General features: G+C 49.3%; 1 protein-coding gene across 4 annotated transcripts in view; it reads right to left on the bottom strand.

Moving 5' to 3' along the window:
• The window catches only part of LOC144947215 (uncharacterized), a 718,459-nt gene that overhangs the window by 576,961 nt on the left and 119,582 nt on the right, over window positions 1-21,916 (bottom strand). For all 4 annotated transcript variants that reach the window (XM_078876412.1, XM_078876409.1, XM_078876411.1 and 1 more), the window contains exon 2: window positions 8,344-10,676. In XM_078876412.1, the coding sequence (XP_078732538.1) occupies window positions 8,344-10,627 (2,284 nt within the window). In that variant the 5' untranslated portion in view covers window positions 10,628-10,676. The remainder of the gene's footprint in view (window positions 1-8,343; window positions 10,677-21,916) is intronic.

Here is a 21,916-nt window from a genome sequence, read left to right on the forward strand (position 1 = left end):
CGTCGTGAGAATTGTTTTATTATGTTTTATTTTTATTATTTTATTACTTCCCTTCTACGTGACTTTACCGAAAGAACCAAGAAGATGAATCCCTGCAGTCACGAAAGCTTTAAATCGAGATTGATTAGACCTTGCCAGCCAAGCAGATTGAGACTCAAGCGTTTGCTCGGCAAATCAAACCGCTTGAATTTCAATTATCCATCCTCCGTATGATTGTTAAACAAACATACGTGTTTGTTTAATAAACATACGTGCTTGGGGTTGAATGACACAAAAAAACAACAAATTGTTTCTTAGCAACAACCATCACGGAAAGATTAACGTAATTTATTAGCACGGTCGGCTACGTACAGTGCGAAAGAAGTTCAACGTACATACATAGGAAGGTGATTTGACTGGAGGCTAATGCCACCATTACAGGAGTTTCAAATCCTGGTTGGGAGTTGACCCAGCCCATCATCCTTCCGCGATAGTTAAAATGAGTACCACTTTACGGGGAAGTGAACAATGGTGTTCGCATATATGGCTAATTTCGCGGGACGCCCGTGAAATTCAGCCTAACAGAAAATTGGGCCCGTCCTTGCTGAAATAAATAAAGTACAACATCTCGACTCACCCCCACTAAAAGAACGTGACATTCCCACCGCTGGCTCTACATGAGATGAGCACTAACGCCTCAACGCTCGCTTGAGCAGGAAATCACTTTGACTTTCGACTAGAGCCACTGACTACCTCTTATACTCCCTGCTAGCGATATAACCTATCCTACCTCGAGGTTCGTGTTCCTAAACGGGACAAAATTGTTCTCTTTAGGTGTAATCGCTTTAGTGTCGGCCGAGCCTTCAGTGGGTAATTTTTTTACGGGGAAATCATAATTTGGTTGATTCACTTATTCCAGTCAAACCTACCTCTGGGTTTGTAAATAACAGTGGCCGGGGTCAATTACGAATGTACAATTGGGAGCACGCACGGTGAGAGTGTGGGGGGGTCATGAAACTCGTTCTGGGGGAGCCCCGTGGCGTTGTCTCCATGCTGAATCTGCTCCCTGCCGGGACGCAGACACTCCGTTGCCGGTTCGGGGGGTTTCTGATGCGGTAAATGGCAGAGCGATTCGCTCTCCATTACTGGTCGCCGCTTCTTCTTCTTGTCTTAAGGCTGCCGATGTAAACGCAGAAGAACGACTACAATCTCACATTCAGGTGGTCAAGCCCAGACAACTGCGTCAACAGCGGAGTGCATCGCCGTGATGTCTTGTTCGTATTTGTGGATCGGACGTTGCTTCGTTATATGTTGTAAGTTCTGTTCTGGATCACCACAGTCGCACACTCCGACTGGAGAGTTTTTAATTTTCCACTTGCGCATCATCAGGTATCAGCACCTGCCATGGTTTGTGCAGTGGACCGTGAGGGGTGGGGTGGACCACGTGGTGTGGGGTGGACCACGTGGTGCGGGGTGGACCACGTGGCGCGGGGTGGGCCACGTGGTGTAGAGTGGACCAAGAGCTTCGGCGGAAGATCAAAACTGGTCGCCGTTCAACATACGCGACACATTTTGAAGAACAGACCCAGTGACAGCGGCTACTGTTTAGCATCAACAAAAACCAAAACATCACGTACAGTTGGACACTGAATAATGCAGTGTTCAATATAATTTATTTATTTATACATTTCGGTATGGCGTTTTAAAAATAATAATTCTACAGTCAGGTAGGGGAGTTGAGCTGTTTCCGGCAGCAGTGTGTGATTTGACTCACATCCTGATAAATAAGCGGAAAATACAGCCTTCTTCACATGGCTGTCCTTCACTCTACATATAAAAAATATATTTACATTCTTTGTCACACATCCCATCAGCCACATGGCCTTCTGGGAGTGCGTGCTTAATGTTCTTATCGCTTGTGTTGTGATCGAAACGTCGTAGTTTTTTTAAATTTTCTTTCAACCTATCTACGTGACTTTACCGAAAGACTCAAAGAATATAAATTCCTGCAGTCACGAAAGCTTCAAGTCAAGATTTACTCTTTCTGTAGTTTATTTTTTAGCTGGAACTCCTTTACACTTCGATCTGCTTTGAGGACCACAATTTGCAGAATTCCTCGCACAAACGACATGCTTTCGAAAATGCATTCCAGATTAAAAACAAGCGCACTGTCTGAATCTGCGTGAGAGGTCTCTTAAAGTGACTTTGAAGTCATCTTTTGAAGGCCCATTTCTGTGGGATGTGATACTCAGCTGCTAAAATTCCACAAGGATTTTTTACATCTCATGGCATGACTCTGAAACAGCCAGAATATAAATAAAGATATAATATATATAACAACAACAAAAAACAGGACACAATAGTTAAGCATTGTATTATATATTTTTGGGGGATAAATTATGCTTATTCACATCAATAGTTGGCATCCGTGGCATGTATCATATTGCCTATGACCTTGTAATGAGTTTATGTGTGCTAGGTGACAGGTCGATAATTATACACATCTGTTTAGTATAACTTAACATTTATATATAATAATAAAATAGGCATCACTCCATGACTGAGGGGCTCTAAATCATATTTGTTCTGGCACAGAGCGAAGAGGAAATGCAAGGTTATTTTTTTTTTACTCACTCGCATACGGTTCTATCCCCTTAATTATGTCAACCGCGATTCCATCTGGCCCAGGGGCATTTCCTCTAACGCATGCACCAGCGACCAGCGAGTCACCTCTCCTTGAGAATGATAAGTGTAACCCATTGCTCTTCAACACACGAGAGCCACCGTCGTGTTACGCACGAAACATTTTCTGCACGGATAACTGCGGAGATTCCTCCACGAATTTCGTGAACTCCATTTGAGGCGTTCCTTCTTTAATTCCTGACCTTTTTGTATTTTTTCTCCCGATAACGAATTTCATTACCGGTCAAGCAGTCGCTAGATCAGAGTGCAGCGAGCGTCTGTTGAACACGATTTAGACATTGACCTGAAGAACGTTTAGCAGAGCACCGTGATGGACGTGAAATGACGCCGAGTTTGAACGTAGAGTGGCTCCAAGAGCCTCCTGCTGCTGCTTGCTGCTGCGTCTTATATCATCTGAGTCAGTCGACCCGTGGCACCTGCTGGGTCTGCCCCGTGACCTCCTGCCAGCGAGCGTTCAACACTTCACGTGGCCTCAAGGTGCACATGACCTGGCACAAGCGTCGTGGTGACGTCACCACCACTTAGTGGCGAATGGCGGTTGTTGTTGTTGTCTTATATCTGGCTGGGTGGCTCTGCCCTTGGACACTGGACTCGCAATCCGAAGGTTGCAAGTTGAATTCCCAGTTCAAGGTGGACTCAGCCATCATTCCTGAAAATAACCGATTTCATGGTGAGCACCGCTTTACGTGATGCCAACGATGATCGATTAATAAATAGACTTGCACGCCAGCCATCGAAATGTGGACCACCAAGAGAGATACACACACACACACCAGACTTGTGTGACCCTGGGCGACGCTTTCACTCTTGATGTTGTGAATTTGCGTTTCATCCATTGGCAATCCTCGCCTGCACATGTGAACACTCACGTGTTGACACGTGCACATGAAAAAAACCTCGAGCATCCGAAATCAAGCTCTGAAATGACTTCCCCGTGGCACTTTTTTGCACAGTTGTAAAATTGTCTACATCCGAGTGAAGTATGAAAATGACCTATTTTTAATGGTAATGATTTTGCAGCGGCCTAGCTTACCTCGAGGGGAGGGGGGGATCACGATGCCAAGCTCAGCTAAAAATCATACCCAGGGTCATCACGGCACGTGCTGGGAGTGTTAGCTGCAGCCGTGGCACTTTGTCAAAAGCGGGGAGTTTTGCAATTTTAATAATTGCGTGCGGCGCTGCAATACCGCGGGCGAGGTTGCCTTCCAGATATGAGACAATAAGGGAGAATTCGTACGTACAACACGTTGATTGTAACACGTACCACCGCACGATGAAATCGTACACGCAAATAAAATAACGTGCAAAGGATTACAGGCGAAAACCAATTCCCTCCTGCGCACGCGCGCACCCACAAATTGAAGTCACTGTTATGAATATCACGACACTGTCACGTTACAGGTGGCATTGTAACTTAAATCCTAATTGATATCCTAATTGGGGGGGGAGGAGGTCAATGCAACCCTTCATCCCCCCCTGGGGGTTTAACAAAACAACGAACAATGTGCGGACAATCACAGGTGATTCTTTTATAGCAGGGGTGGCCGTATAAGGCCCGCGAAATCATTTGGTGTGGCCCTGCCAAGGCAACCGCAGGCGGGACTCGAAATTAAATACATCTAGAAGACAACCTGGAAAAGCAGTTGCGAGTAGCAACATCATCAACACCAGCTAACATCACACGCCTCACCAAAGAGAAGCAGTTCCAGCCATCACGTTAGGGGTGAGTTCATTAAATGTTTGACCAAATATAACGGGCTAATTTTTAAGTTGATCATTTTGTATGGCGAATGATGTTATAAATATCCAAATGGCCCTTGGCAGAAAAAAGGTTCCCCACCCATGTTCTATCGGCAGGGATGTCGAATTTCCACAACCGGTTGTCGATGGCTAACTGAGATTATCACCGCCCACTGCTCATTTGGGTATCGGCACACCTGTGCACTCTATTCAAATGTGGGATGTGTGTGCGATGAAACCGGCTCACCGTGGCTTCCTCTTGTGTATTAATACCCACGGTGAACACCGCAACTTGATAGGGATTACTGGGCAGGGAACGGAATCAAGCTATAGTAAAACCGTGAAAACTGGAACCATTATGCAAGGCTCTGGCCTGGTCTATACAATTATTGTTTTTTAATAGTCAAAGTCAATTCTCGAATAAACATGGAATGGTGCTCTCTCCAGTGATTATTTTCCGACCATGTCCGTCCAGTGCTCGCAAAGCTGCATTGGCTTCCGGTTGCCGAACGAATACATCATGAAGTGGCACTCATTGCACACCAAGTGGGGGCCACAAATGAACCACAATACCTTGCTGATCTCGTTAAGGAGCATAAATCATCACGCAAATTCCGGTCATCCTCGCAGCGGCTTTTGGCGAGCCATTGAAAAAAAACGGTAACGGCATCACGTACTTTCAGACGTGCTTCTGCGGCCGTCTGGAACGCTCTTCCTTCAAGTATTAGGAAGCCCCTGGAGCTATGCACTTTCAAATAATTTACATTGAAAACTAATTTCTTTCTAACTGCTTTTTGTGTTTAGATTATTGTGCTTCCCCGCACCGCCAATTAGCACGGTTACTCATGTATGGTGCGAAAGACGTTCAACATAAATATGTACATTCTTATTCTAGGAGCGAGTCATATTCAAAAGACAAGAAACAAGGATTTGGCTTCGCATAATAACAGATGGGCGGCAGCATCGACTACCAACAAAAGCGCGGTTCTCTTACGAGGGATTCATGAGAGGAACGTGGAGTTTCAACGACTGGCTTAAGAGCACCAACAAAGATGAACTCCATCCCATTGCACGTTTTAGCGGGGAGACCCTGGCATGTTTCATGTCGCACGTAACAATGTTATGCTTATGCGTCACAATAAAATAGCACGCATGCATCACGTGCTTCGTGTTTATTATATGCATACATCACGGGCTTATATTGCACGCGCTGCACACATACATCAAACACATTGCGTACATGCATTACACGCATGGGACATTACTGTATGGTGTCCATTCACGGCCTGCATCTCGAAGAATGCTTAGCACGTGCCGACAACGATGACCTACGCCGTAGTAGCTTCAAACAACAATGAACATGATAACAATATGAATATTGCCATCTCTCATTTGCCAATCTATTTCTAGATGAAAACCCCTTTCTCAGAGCCGCGTCGGCCGTGCGCGTTGGTGTGACCGTGCAGGACTTCACACACGTTGACGTGTGCGGGTTTATGAAAGGTGGGAATCTCAGATTCAGTTCAGATACCACTCGCCACTGATGTTTGCCGTGATCCGGAATTTAATTCTGGATGTTCAAAGTGCAGTGTACAAACCACTGCAGCAGAAAGGCCATTTTAAAGAGGTGAGTTTTCAAGGCAAGATTTCCATGGCTCTAAAGATTCTGATTGCCTTATTATCAGAGGACAACGTGTTCCATAGTCGTTGGGCTGCACTGGCAAAATCCCCTGTTGAGACTGAGCGATTGTGCTTAACGTTGTTCAAAATGCACAACAACAACGACAACAACCCCTCACCACCCACATCTGTCCACACAACCGTAGCGTACATACAAACACTCCGCTCGATGGATACCATCATAACGAGCCGAGGCTCGCTCATTCACTATCGTCACCTTCAACATCCGCGGCACCCTCTGTCGTTTACGAAGGGGCCTGCAACGTACCCCTTTGGAAAGGTCGGCGCTCAGCACACCAGTGGACCCGGCGTAAACAATAACAGAAAGAGTGAGCAGAGAAAGCGGCACAATTCTCGGAGGGTAAACGTAAAACAATGAAGAGAGACGCAAACCAAAAGCGACGCAAAGCATCGTGCAAGAGGGGAGAGAAAAAAACTGTTTCCCTCACTCGTGATGCAATTCCGCTCGGCTCGAGGCACATGGGCAGGCATCGTGCCAACCGCGTTCCCTCCATAACTGCCCGCCGCTCATTTCCATTTCGCTTCGCGGTTGAGATAAAAAAAAATCAATACGCCCTGAAATGGAGCCGACGACGATTTCGAACGCCGAGGTCCGCTCCTTCGTCGTATCGGAGCGACCTGAAGATTTTGTGATTTATTTTTTCTTCTTCTGAAAATGAAGTTGAGGATCAACGCGTGGCTGGGGGTCAGAGACGGGGTGAAGAAGGCATCGTCACCAAGTCAACGTGGCTTACCCTTGCTCTGGGTCAACGGAGTCTCTACTCAAGGCGTCAACAACCTGGCTTCCCCATCAGGCCGACATTATTTGTTTTTTTTTCCATTGACCCGTATCCAAAATCTAGAGGCTTCAAATCAAAGGCATAGATGGCGATACGAACTCGATTTTGTGTGTCTTTTTTGTTTTGTTTTAAGCCTTCTAAATAATGTACGAGACAAATAGCAGCTTATTATGTTCGCATACAACTAACTTAAATTGTCATTTAGTAGCACCATTGCCCTGCTATCGCTAAAAAGAAAAGTTGCTTGTTTAAAGAGGAAACACCACAAGCTGCGCTACCACAGGACTCGGAGCACTGCCATATCTGAAAATCAAACTGTTATAGTAAGTAGGGCTTTCCAAGCTCAGGTCCCCTGATCCGACTCCACAAGATGTTCAACGCTTCCCATCAACACCATCATCATAAACCTGTCATCCGTTACCCTCCAGATGATCTGAAACGCTGCTGCTATGCTTCTCAGCCGTACCCAGAAACGAGACCCGAGTACTCAAATCGCTCCACTGGCTCTCAATCCAATCCTGAATCAATTTGAGGATCGCACTCGCCCCATCTTCAAGATTCCCCACAGACTTTCTGCTGCCCGCCCATCCCCTCTGATTTCACTCGACTGCCGTCTGCACACTCTCTGCTGGAGCAACTTTAAGGCTCTCTATCAGAGCTCCCCCCAAATCAACCTTTGCCGAGTGGGAGGTTGCTCGTTTTCCTCGCCAAGCGACGGCGAGAGTAGGCGGGTGCCCTACCCGTAGCGCAGGGATCAGATTTACAGAGCAGTTGGTGGAGTACAATGGGATTGCAAAACCATTAGCCTCATGCCCTGTTGCTCAGCAACGCAACCTGTGCATGCGCGCATCGAGCACCGTCAGGACCCGGAGTTCACAGCACGTAGACAACTTCCCCCATGGCCCTCGGTAACATCCCAAACGAGCGGCCCGCACTCACCCCATTAATATCCCTAGCGTCCGGCGCTAATGTGCAAGGCTCGAAATTACACAGTTTAACTTACTTTTAAAAGTGTCAAGGCTTTCGATGCTAATGCACGAAACTCTGAACCAGACTGACAACATCCTTAGGATTCTTGGAATTCATGATTAATGGCCCAAGGTCAGGCAGCCAGCATCAAGAGTAGCATCACCACTATGGGTCACCCAGGCAGTGAACATTACTTAGAGAGGCATGGCGCCTTCAATTGTAAAGACGTTGTACTCGCAGCAGAGAACGGTAGCGGCACGACCGCACTCTACGATAGCTCACGCCAAACTGTGCCACACACGCCCTCCCGCATAGGCCTTTTACCGACGACGTACACGTACGTCAAAGGAATGGGGAAGGGGTTCAGCAACAAACATTTATAAACGACAACAGAAGATCTGTAAAATCTCTGCTGCAGGAGGACGCCACGCTTTGCAAGGGGACACGTGCGATGACCGCGCGGTGCACTCACTTGTCACGCCGCCTCCTCCTCCATCCTCTTGTCCGACGCGGAGCTCGAACACCTTCGCGGGCGCCAGCTCGTCGTCGTTGGCGGCGCCGCCGCTGCTGCCGCCGACGCCTCCGCCGCCGTCGCCGTCGTCAAAGTCGAGGCTGTAGCTCACGGCGCCATTGGAGCCGGCGTCGGGGTCCCAGGCGCGAGGCAGAGCCAGGCTGAGGCCCGCGGGGGAGTTCTCCGGCACGGCGAGCGAGAAGATGGCGTCGCGCAGCAGCGTGGATGACGAGTCCTCGTCGTAGAACATCGGGGAATTGTCGTTGACGTCGATGATGAAGATGCGTGCTTCCAGGAGCGCGAAGAAGGGGTCCGGCTGCTCGGGTGTGGCGACGATCTGCAGGTCGAAGAAGCAGCTGCTGTCGTCGTCGTCGTCCTTGTCGCTCGTGCCGGCGTCGTCGTAGTCATCGTGCCCGTAGGCTGCGAGTTGACGACCGACCCGCACCTTGCCGTGCGCGCTGCGGCCCGCACGGTTGATGGGCGCCCGGTTGTCGTAGCGGGTGACGTTCCTGGCTCTGCGATTGCCGCCGCCGCCGTCTCTCCCGGCCGGCCAGTGCGCCACGTTGTCGCCGCTGTGGCTCGCGCGCCCTCCGGCCTGGCGATTGTCATCACGGCCAAGGCGGTGTCTGTTGAGGTTGTTTACGAAAGGCCCTGGGTGGGCTTTGTTGAGAACCTGCTGCCCAGCACCATCGGCATCACCGTGACATCTTGTGCTCTCGTCCCCCATACGCCGGTTATTAAACCCATCGCTGCCGAGGACGTCGTGTCCAGAACGTCTCCCTTTATTGCGGCCGACGGTGTTGTGCCGTTTGACATCATCGTTAAAATCGTCCCATTCAGCGTCCCCGGCAGCACCTTCACTCCGGTCTCCCGTGCCATCCGTGCGCTCGCGAGCGTCCCTCCCGGAGCGCTTCCCGACGGCGCCCTCGGCACGGAGCGAGCGCCGCACGCCCGTCGGGCACCCGAGCTCCAGGATCCCGTCGCCGACGTCCCGCCTGGCCCGCGATCCGGCCGGGCGGCCCGCGCCCTCCGCCCCCCCTCCGCTCGACCTCTTCGGCTCTGTCTGGTCCTCGCGCTCGCCCAAGCGGTCCACGCTCGGGCCGGGCGCGCCGGGGCCAACGTCCCGGCCCAGACGCCGTCGCCCGGCGTCCCGGCCGCAGACGAGCTCGCGGTCGAGGCGCGCCGCCCCCGTGTAGATGTCGCCCGTCCTGGCGTCGGCGCGGAAGAGGGTGCCGCCGCCGCCGCCCTCGCCCGCGTCCCCGTCCGGACGGCCGCGCCGCTCCCCGGGCCCGGCCGAGATGATGCGGTAGTCGAGGCCGCTGGAGACGCGCGACAGGCCCGAGTCGGAGCCCGCCGCGCCCACGAACGTCCCCGGCGGGCTCTCCTCGCGCAGGCGGTAGTTGACACGGTAGTGCAGCTGCGCGTCGGCGCCGCTCGCCGAGCACGGCGACGGGCCCAGCTGCAGACGGTCGATCAGTGCCAGCAGCGCTGGCAGCGCCAGCAGCGGCAGCAGCGCCGCGCGGCCACGGGGGGGCGGCCGGGCCGCGGCCGTCCGCGGCTTCGGGGGGCGGCCCGCGGGCGGCGAGCGTGCCGACGGGATGGGGAACCGTGGCGGGGACCGCGCCGGTGAGCGGGAGGCTGGCGGCGGCGGAGGAGCCGGCGCCGATGCGGCAGACGAAGGTGACGGCCGTCGATTTGACTCCGACAGGGCCGCCGGCGGTGGTGGCGACGCCTCGCTCTTGCCCGCTGGAGTTGCGTGAGATGACGCTGCCGATGCTGCTTCGGACGCCGCGGATAGCGCCGTTGGCATCGTTGCAGGCGTAGCCGGCATGGGCGGTGAAGGCTCGGAAGCCGAGGACATCGAGGACATTTGGGGGAGTGGCAGCGACGGTATTTGCGGAGTCGGTTTACTTGAAAATGACCTTGGCGCTGTCGGCATTGATGCCGGCATTAGTTGAAGCAACGGCCACCACAGCGACGGCGGTGGCTTGTTCAGCACAATTGGCGGTGCTGCCATTGGACGCTCAGCCGGCGGCGTCGGAGGCAATTGTGCCAGCGGTGGTGATGTCATCGGTCCTAAGACGGCTTGCGCTGGTGACGCTTGAGCGAGCGGTGGTGTCGGCTGTGAAGGCGATGCTCTCGGGGAGGGCGACGTGGGAGCTCGGGGGCTTTTAGCCGCTCCTGGTCGTTTCTGGAGCGTCTGGAGACCTCGGCTAAGGAGCGGTGACGCTGGGATAGCTTCCATGCCCCGGGGAGGGTTGCGCCGTCAGACGAACACTGCTCATGAACGAACGCTGTGAATGAAAAACAAAAGCAGAGAGACGGCCTTGAGTCCGTTGTCTTCATTGTCAGCACAAGCCTTTTAGAAGCTGCTCATACTTTAAACATCAATCGTACACACAGTGTTGATACATTTCCCTTGCCAGAGGAACGCTTTTAAACACATGCACGGATGCATATTCAGGGCAGAGAAGACACAGTGTATGATTCAGAGACATTGCCTCATTTTAGAGTGTAGCAATTGTGTCATCTTCAGCCACATTCAATAATTACCAGCATTATTTCTTTATATATATAAATACAAATTTCTTATTTTTTAAGAGCCCAGAATTGGTTGATTGTAAATGGATATCAACATGCCGTGATGCCAGCAAGCGGCACACTAAACGCACTAAACAATGACCAACAAATTTCGATTTAAAGCTTTCGTGACTGCAGGGATTCATATTCTTGGTTCTTACGGTGAAGTCACGTAGCAGGGAAATAATACAAAAATAAAACATAATAAAATACAATTCTCACGACGTTTCGGCCACAATGCAAGCAGCCGTCCTCAGGTGAAGAACAGGACTGTCGGAAAGACAGCATTCAGACGCTGTCTTTTCGACAGCCCTGTTTTTCACCTGAGTGACGGCTGCTTGCGTTGTGGCCCAAACGTCGTGAGAATTGTATTTAATTCTGTTTTTTTTTTTATTTCCCTTCTACGTGACTTAACCGTAAGAACCAAGAAAATTATCAACAAAACGCCACGGTTGCATTCGTGAGTCGCCACAAAGGATTCTCAGTGGCCGGCTCTCGCGCTCTCAATCCTACCCCCAACACGTCGCTCAGAACACCGCCGCTTTCTATCCGCAGATGTTCGTACCCATTAAAAAAACGCAGTTTTTTTTTCATTACATATATTGGATGTTAATATTCATAACACCCAAAAGTGTCATTTCAACGTCCGCTTGCAAGCGGCAGCGTTTATTAACCCCGCGGATGGCAGCGTCTTTCCTGAAGAGCGTGCACTAGTCGCACACGTTTCAGTCTCGGCTCGAACGTAATTGCTGTCAGATTTCGTTTCAACAGGAGACAAATTATGTTAATTATCAATCACTTCGCATTTCTTTCAGTTTCTGCGCTGACGTGTATATTTAAATATCCATACGCCACATTTCCTGCACAATGTTTCATGTAATAATAATAACGTCACGAGCCCACACTCGTTCAAAGATGTACTTTTAATTTATTGGGTACCTCAAGGCCAGGTTACTTATGTGGGATATTAGAAACCACTGTGAATCTAAACCATCCGCATGCCACGTGTTTACCTGTCATGGAAATGAAAAAAAAACAGTTTCTGCCCCAGCTCCCATGCTCAGCAAAGGACAACTGTGACAATTAATGAAATAAATTAATTAATGAAAATCCGAAAAAAACAGACTTGGCCACAAACTTGCCAGACAACTGTGCGGTGTTGTTATTAGTACACAAAATATTATGCAGCGTAATATCATCGCACCTTCCGTGTTCACGCAATTATGCACTAACCGCCCGTGCACGAATGTGAATCACCACAAAAGTAATCGTGAAATACAGTATCATGTTATGTGTGTGTGTATGTTGACCTTCTTTCGCACTGTATGTAGCCAACTTTGCTAACCGGAGGTACAGGGGAAGGACAACAAACTAAACACAAAAAGCAGTTCTAAAGAAATCAGTTGAAAATCTAGATGATTTAAAAGTGCACGGGTCAAGTGGCTTCCAAATATGGGAAGAGCATTCCAGACGGCCGCAGAAGCGCCGCGCGATGCGGTGACCACCGCCTTTGTTCGATGGCCCAGCCAGAAGCCGCTGCCGCGAGAATGACCGCAGTTCACGGTCATCCGCAAAAAAACATCTTGAACCATAACGACGTCAACCCCGATGGTGCTTAGGAAGCCGAACGGCGCTCACGAGAAGTCACAGCCACACGATCTGGCGCAGAAGCTGCCCGACAGCAACCTTCCACGAAGTTCCTGGAGCCACAACCCGAAACCACATCCGCTGCACCATCCCAGGCGGATACGGATTAGTTGACGACGAACAAATTGAATGTTAAAAACTCTCCGGCAGAACGAGCCACGGCACGTCAAACGCCTCAATGCCCCGCTTCACAGAAATATTCGAAGGATGATGGGGCCACGACAGCGACGCACACAACCACTCGGCTCTGCTCCTGACACCATCACCCGCCTTCTCGACCGCCTCAATGTAAAATTACAGCTGTTGCTCTACATCAACATCAGCCGCACGGAGAGGGTAGAAGGAGTATGAACGTAAATAGCTGTGAGAGATCACACGAACACTCCATCAACCCGTTGCACCCGATATTTCTCGTCGGTGCCATCGTCACTGTCGGAGCGAGCCGTCTCTCGAGAGACGAAACAGATGGCCCACTTGACTTGTGCCCGTGGCGCTGTAAATGAACTGCAACATTGCCCACCGGGGTTTGGATGCTGCATGCAGTCACACGCACGCGTGCACACACAAACAACAACCGCCATTCTCCACTAAGTGGTGGTCACGTCACCACGGCGCTTGTGCCAGGCTAGGTGCAAGTTGAGGCAAAAAAATGACAAAGATCCCCGGTATAGCCTTAACAAACTGTTGGGGCAAGTGCTGTCAGCGAGCACTTATGAAGGCTCCGTGGGGATTAGCTAACAGCATTTACCGCAACAGTCTACAAGAAGGCAACGGTGATTATTGTAAATAATGTCAACTTTTGATTATTACTATGCGTTATTCTAATTGAAGACCCGAGGTAAATTCGGTGTCGGCAGGGGACTGCCTTTTTTCCGCCAATTTGCAGCGAACAAAATGGTTACACCGGAGAACAGCTCGTGACTTCGACGAGACCCGATCGACCTGATGGTATTGCTGTCCAACACCGGGTGGAACCCTGTGCCACGACTTCCCACGAAGCGGAACGTCTTCTATTGAGCCTGGCGGCATTGTCTGTAGGCATCGTGGAACCACCGAACGAGAGAGTTGGTTCGAGGCCTTGCGCGCGCGAGTTTCTCAGCGCCACGGTGCTTACTCAACTGGCTAGACGTGAAAAAGTATTCAAATCACCGACAGCACCCACAGTAATAATGAACACATCAATTAATGGGTCTTCTCGATTGACAAATGGCTGTAAATATTTACGTGTTATCATCATTACTGTAATTGCGTTCTCATAATAGCACTCTGTGAAACGCTCTAAAAGCGATACTCTGTTTCAAAAACAGTCTGCCTCAGCAGCAGACCACGCTTTCCCACCTGATGACGGACGCTTGTGTTGCGCCCGAAACGTCGTGATTTATTTTATTTTATACCGACGTGACTTTACAGAAAGAACCAAAGAGTATGGATTCCCGCAGTCACGAAAGCTTCAAATCAAGCTCTAAAAGCTCCGTGGCTTTTTGTTACAGGGCCACGGCATTGGGAATCAAACCATCGACCCCGAGAAAGTGGCTCAGCGATTCGCATTCTCTAACCCGCCCAGCTGCCCAGCCGCCCGTAAAAAAATACTGATTTGTCAGCTATCGACAAAGCGCAAACTCTCTGTAGGGTGGAACATTAACAAATATATGGAGGATTTATTGAGGAGATGGAGTTTTCTGTATTGTATCGGAGCCTTGGTCTAGGCATGGTGCACTAATGCCGAGGCAAGCGTTTGGGTTATTGATCAATCACAAGCTTGACAAGACCACTTTCTCCCACCCCACTCATCCACGCTTGCAATCGCGGTGTCTACAAACTCCTCGCGCAAAACACACACTAATATTTCTCTCCCGATGCAGCGCTGCTCAGTTTTGCATGCAGGATCAGGTAACAAAGTTAGAAACAGCATTCACAAGGGACAGGGATCCGCACATTGAACCTGACGGCCACTTCCGCCAGGTTCGATTACAGATCTTCTCTGTCAGCCAAGAAGATCCATTGCCCAAAACGTCGTCCGTTATTCTGAATATCTCTCCCTCTGAGGCGCGGTCATATTGATGGATGCGTTGAGTGAAGTTGCTTCCAGTACTATAGCCTATTGCATACATTTTTAATCTATAGTCGAATGTGTTGATGGTTGTTTTTCCACTCTCTGTTCTCTCAGGATTCATACGGATGCCTATCGCTGTAGAGCAAGGCCGGGCTCCCTTATCCGCAGCTGTCTTATCTGCTGTCCATCCCATTATCCTCGGATCAGCTCCGCAAATTATTCACAGAAACAGGTGAAAAAATAACACACAAACCTTAGGGAGCAATTAAAGCAGGAAAAAGCAAATTAAATACCTATGTTATAATGTTACATGGTTTTTGAAAGAATTTCCGCTTATCACGTTTTCCAAACATTTTCTAATACAATGGCAATTAAGTTAGCATTGAAATTTGTAAATAATGCCTGGCAAGGGGTGTGACGCACTAGCTTGCACGTTGCGTTACAAACCCCGCTACAACCGAGTTCGATTACTGCTCATGGCCAATACCAGTGACAATTATTTGAAAAGGTCCTGCGCCTCCCCTAGGTCGATTCGGTCTCAAATTAGTGCCTGGTGCAGTGTGTAAACATCGCCACTCGACGTAGGGCGAGGGGAGACTGGGCGGCTCGCTGCTGCCGCACCACCGAGTGGGGACCGCGAGCTTCGGTGTTTGTACTCTCACGTGGGGATGGTGAAGGTGATGGAGGAAGAACTTAAGTGAGGGGATAGAGGGAGCAAGGGAGAGGGGAAGTGTGGTTACTATTCACTCTAACAACCCAATCCTGGGGGACGCCGCGATGTGCAATGAGGAAGTCACGTTGACCCGCAATCCCTCCAGGGTCAAAACGACGAGTAGCCGCGTTGTGGCACATCAGTAGTAGTTGTCCTGTGAACAAACTGCTCTTTACCATAGGAACGTGGAATTTCCACCACTGGCTCAGGGCCGTTAATTGCGATGAGCACTGCGTAAATTGATTTTTGGTTTTCAGCAGGAGGAAGCTTTCACTTTGACCTGCCGTTGTCAAAAATTAATTCGTAATTTTTGGTTCCAAAACGAGCCGTTAACAGGAGTCAAGCTTAAAACCCCGTGGCTTAACCTTGATGATATATCTATTTTTTTACCCCGAGAGACATTGGAACAAATAAAAGTCGATGCATGCCACGGCCAGGCTGTGGAGTCGATGCGTGGGGTGGGATGGGTTTCCCTGTGAAGCCAATTTTCCGTCGAGGCGCGGAGAGCGGCGGGTGAGGCCGTGCGTGACAGCACTGCCATCGAGGCGAACGGCCACTGGCCGAGCGGACACGTCCGCGAGTGTCAGCCACAACGCCGGCACTCCCGCGACTGCGGCGTAAACGAAAAATATTTGCATGTCATCATCATCGCCCCGAGTTGTCAACAATCCACGGGTTGGCGTTACGCGTCAAGATTGTTATGGACGCATGAATGAGGATTTCGCGCGATAAGGTGTCATGGTTTAATGCGTTCAGCGCGTGCACATCTCAACGCATCTGACCGTGTGTGTATATATGCACGCATGGATTATTTGGTGCGTTGGGAAGTGGTGCACAAAGCACAAGTAACTGATTATTTTTTTTTTATCTACGTATTCATAAACTGTGAAAAATCGTCAACGGTTAATGTGTTGAGTTTTTATGAACTACTTCCAGATATGTTTATGTACATCTGAAAATTGTACATCTGAACATATATTGGGTAGTAAATTTATAAATATGGTACATTAGTGTCCCAGTGCCATAATATAGTATACTGGTATATATATGAAAGAGCATCCAATTCATAATTGTCAAGCATTTCCATAAGGATCCTATTATTACAATATAATCGAGATGCATTACGGTATTCCTTGGTGAATTAAGAATAACATAGCAATTAATATTATTATTCCTTCATAGTCAAACACGTATTGGACACAGTCCTTAGCCTGTGATGGAAATTCCACATTCCTATAGCTGCCGCCAATAAAATGAAACAAATAATATCAAAAAATGTTATTAAACAAAAAATGTACAAAAAAATAAAACAAAAAATATATAACAATGTAAATCAAACACAATTTTTTTAAATCAAACAGAAAATATAATAAAAAATAAAATCAAATAAAAAATAAATAAAATAAAACATATCGTCGACTTTCCCTCTAAGTGGCACCCATTTTATGGTCGTCTTCCCTGCGAGCCAGGAATTAAACTTCGCATCCTTCCAATATCGTCAGTCGGACACTCGGTGCCACAGAGCTACCTGCTAGATATCACCTTGTCAGAATCAGAATCTTTATTTAGACTGCAGGAGGAATCCGATGAGCTATAAAGCTCTTTTTTCACAGATGTCCAATAGGGGCGGGTAAGAGCGTTACAACAACAAACAGTACACAAACACGCAAGTAGTGTAAAGTATAAGAAAGGTGAACAAACCACCCAAACACGCAAACACAAGTACAACTAGACCATGCCCATCCTACCAGGCAAAGCCCACTGAGTTACTCACCTGTTTTTAGCAGCAGTACGACTACACTGTGAAATTGATGCGCCCAACACTGCAGGCAACAACCTCCCTGGACAAATCCAGGGTGAGTCTGCTGTGAGTGGCACCGGTCAGACTCATTGAATAGTATAATTAGCACAACGTAATGGTCCGAAGAGAGAGCGAGCGAGCGATTCCCCGTCGAATAGCAGCGCTCTTCTTTGCTCCACGCGGCGGGATTTCCGGTGATGGATCGAGTCGCGTCGCGTGATGGATTTGCGGGAGCACCGATTGTCATTAGCTGTAATCGTGGGGGATAATAAATAACGAGGCGAGCAAATTACACCGAAGCGCAATGCGGACGTCACCGGGGCAAGGATGGAATGCAAACGTACACTCTATTGCTCAAGTGGGAAAAATAACCCGCAATCATTTTTATAATTCAATACGCCCAGCAAATGGCATTAATTCTGACTTAGCGGGACAATGTTGCGTATGTACATGCATCAATAATATCGTCTATATGCTCACGATCCGTGTATGGCTTAATACAACCGTCTTGTGTGCGTGTGTGCGCGCACGCATGCGTGGGGAGCGGCAGTGCGGCGGTTGGCGCGCTGCGAACCCGGTTGGCCCGAGTTCGATTCCTGCTCACGGCCAACACCCCTAGGTCAACTCAGCCTAAAATTAGTACCTGCTGCAGTATGTAAACATCGCCAGTAGGAAGACGAAGGTTGCCGGGCGTGATGCTGGCCACCCACCCACCCCCTCGTGTGCTGTGCCGGCCTTCATAGGTGGGTGCTCGGCCAAAAAGGACGTGCTGCTACAGTTTGGTCAGGCTATATGGGGGATCTTTGTCTTTGCGCGCGCAAGTACAGACATTATCACAAAGTCTGGCAATTCCGAGCCACCCCGTCCATTCAAAAGAATGACCCAACGTAACTGTGCGTGGACGTGGCTCATTCATGTGACAGCTCCTAAGGAGGAAGCAAGCGGATAATCTCACTCGCCAGAAGTCTATGCCACAGTCGATCCATCTTCTCCGTACACTTGCAAAATGGAGGGCACGCTCACAAGCGCACAACTGTGGTGGCTGGCAAAATATTTCAACTTGCCTGCCCCAAGATCCATCCAACTTCGGAGTGTGCGAGGAAGCTGCTCTCGGCTCCTGAGATGATCGGCAATGGACGTCCAGTTCATTGAGCCTTTATGGCTGGCGATGCAACAATGGTTTAGACATTCATCTGCACACGCAGCCACTACCGCAAGCCACATGCCAAAGCAAAGCTGGTTGGCACCATTGGTATCAGAAAACTGTGAATGACTAAACTAAATATATTTTTAATGTTACGAGGTAAGACCCACTGAGCTATATAGCTCTTTCTCAGAAGCGACCTGACCACAAATGAGAGCTCAAAGAAGTGGCTTATCATGTGGAAAATGTATTGGAGCCAAATACTTGAAACGCATGTTTCTTATTGTGGAGGGAAAAAGGCCGGAGGACCCAGAGAAAAATATATATGACCACGGGGAGAGAGATATGCAAACTCAAAATATATAAGTGTCAGGGCTGGGATCGAATCCACAACTTCCTGTATACCAGGCGAGGTAGTTAACATCTGCCCACCGTGACACGGATGGCCAAGTTGCACGGAGCTTACTTTAGCAATGGTCACAACTGGGAAAAGCATTGGGCAGCTACAACATTGGAATATCGAGATGTGGTAATGTTTACGGAAAGGTGCTTCTTCGGAGTGAGCATTGAGATCGATTGATGTAAAGTTTAGAAATTGCGCTTTACACTCTTGACGCCTTAAAAACTTTGAAGGAAACGTGAAAGAGTTTTTCCTTGAAATCGGGTTTTTTTCCCTCCATCCTGCCTTCCACAAATCAATTCATATATCAAATCAAAACTGTGCGTGTCAAGCTGTCAACTTTCTCAAAAGTTGAAAGGCACCACCACGGCGTCAAGTGCGGCTCTCCAACTTTGAGTCGGTGATATATTACCGCTCTTGTGCTTGCAAGCCAGCGAGTTGGCACAGTGGAGAGCACAGGTGGTGGCTCTGCCAGTCACCCCCAGTCAGTTCACCCGTAAGAATCGTCTTGTGACCTCCTGCCAAATGAGCAGCTGCCATTCCACATTGGGCCCTCACGCTTTCATTCTGCCACAAAGTGCCATCGAGATGTCACTTACACTTAGTGGTGAATGGCAGCCGGTGGTGGTGGTGGTGCTGCTATTGTTGTTGTTATTGCGTGATATGGAGGTTCGTAGCGTGTGTTGTTGTAGTGTTCAGCGAACATTAGACACATAAGTGAAGGATTCACATTCCCGTTTCCACGTCAGCGGAAATTAACCATCGTTGGTGGAATTTGATTTGCAAATTGACGTTTCGGTGAGATGGCCGCTTAAGTAAAATGTTGCGTCGTAAACCCTCCTCCACCCAACACAGCCGACAGGTAAAGTTGTCACGTGAGCACACGTGACACCTTTTATACCCATTCAAGCAGCACCAGGTGGAAATCTTAACGTGAATCTGGCCTGTACCTCCCTTGAGTCAAGCCAGTCCTAAATGAATGCGTGATATTAACACTGGAAGAGAGACAAAGGCAGCCACATCACCTCCACGTGTGTTGCTGTCACCTTCATATGTGCTTGCAAAACATGTTTCCAGGCAGCCTATTGTATTGTAAAATAATAAGCACAACTAATAACGCGCAAATACTTCGCAAATCGAACGCAATGTACGATCGAAAACTTAAGAGATGCTCAGCCAGAGATCAATGTCTCTTGTCGGTGACAGGTGAGAGATTGATACAGGTGAGAGCCTGGACAGGTGAGAGACTGGACAGGTGAGAGTCTGGGCAGGTGAGAGATTGATACAGGTGAGAGCTTGGGCAGGTGATAGACTGATACAGGTGAGAGACTGATGTAGGTGAGAGCTTGGGCAGGTGAGAGCCTAGACAGGTGAGAGCTTGGGCAGGTGAGAGACTGATACAGGTGAGAGCCTGTATCAGACTTTGACCTGTACACCACCTGCTACGTACGTATGTGTGTACATTGAACTTTTTCGCACGGTCCATAGCCAACCGTGCTAATTGGAGGTGCGGGGGTACGACAACACAATGGGAGCCTGGTCCATCAGACACCTTGACGACTTGAATTGAAGTTGAGACCAAGCAGCATTTCTCAACTCTATTCCTTGCGATCAATCACCCTCCACTGTTTCGTCAGAAGCAATAGTTGTTATTCATACAGAAAAAAATATATATATATAAGCCACTGCACACTTCCACGCGCCTGACGTTTGGTAAATCATGGAAAACTTTGTTCCCGTGCGCGGGGCGGTCGTGGGGAAGGCAATCGAGCATCGCCGCACTGGGCGGGACCGCTCCGGGCGCATGACAGTAGAGGCGCATCGCACGTTGTAAGGTTGCCCTCATTACACACAAAGTGATTGCCACAAATGAGTCACGATCCCTTGATCAAGGAGCATACACCACCGCGCGAACTCCGGTCATCCTCGCAGCGGCATTTGGCTCGCCATCGAACAAAGACGGTCACCGCATCGCGCGCTTCTGCGGCCGTCTGGAACGTCTCTTCCGATACTAGGAAGCCACTGGAGCTGTGCACATTTAAATCGTTTAGATTGACTTACTAATTTCTTTATAACCGCTTGTTGTGTTCAATCTGTTGTCCTTCCCCCCGCATCTCTTGATTAGCACGGTTGGCTGCGTGCGGTGGGAAGAAGTTCAACGTACGTACAATTGTGCTTTTAATGTCACGAGCCGTTCCACGTACATACATTCATCGCCAAGAATGGGCAACTAGTCTCGCGGAACCTCGGAGCGGCCAATGGGTGCGATGAATCTTAAGCCTCTTGGCTTTCGCTGACCACAATTTGGCCACGGGGCAGTGTAACAGCCTGTGCCCCTGGGGCATTCCCGCACACTCTTGGCAAAATGGATGGGAATGGGGAGGTTTTCGCAGTGATTACTTTACGTATATTGGATTTGATCACCCAGATATGGCCCAAGTGCACTCATTGGCGCCAAGGCGCAAAAGCAAATGCCGTAAAAGCACTTTCCTGAGAGACGGAGAGATGTGCAGATAACCACGTGGATGGATAGATAACCAGTTTGATGATCGTACCGTTAAATATTCAAGGTAAGAGGCTTTGCCCACTGCACAAGCTTGGAGAGCTGAATGGAGCTCAAATGAACTCACAAACAAACACCACCTTGTGGAAGACCCAACGCAGAATATCCCTGGGTTTGATCTTCCACGAAGCTCATGGTCCACCCGAAAATGCATCCGCACAAACCATGGCAGATGCGGACACCTGATGCACCAATGGAACATTAAAAACTATCCAGTGTGCGACTGTGGTCATCCAGAATAGACCGTGGGACGTAGAACGGCACAATGCCCCGATCCACAAATACGAAGGAGCCATCACGGCGACACACTCCACTGCTCCTGCCGCGGCTGTCTGGCTTGACCACCAGACTGGGAACTTGTAGCTTTGCTCTGCATCTACATCAGCAGCCACACGAAAGAAGAGAAGACTGCAGAACTAGTGCTCAGTTTTTTTTCATTTGACAGTCCTTGACGAAAGCCATTATGGACGTATGCAGACTGCCAAAGGGCCACGGATTCGCCGTCGTAACGGCGAATCAGAATTCCATACCCAGCTCTGGTCTGCTCCGAGCACTCGGACTCTGCAGGCAAAGGAGCACGACAGCCACAGCCACGGGGATAATTGATTGTTGCAGCGGCAGCAACAACAACAAT

This window comes from Lampetra fluviatilis, chromosome 44, assembly GCF_964198595.1.
Source record: "Lampetra fluviatilis chromosome 44, kcLamFluv1.1, whole genome shotgun sequence".
Classification (NCBI taxonomy): Eukaryota; Metazoa; Chordata; class Hyperoartia; order Petromyzontiformes; family Petromyzontidae; genus Lampetra; species Lampetra fluviatilis.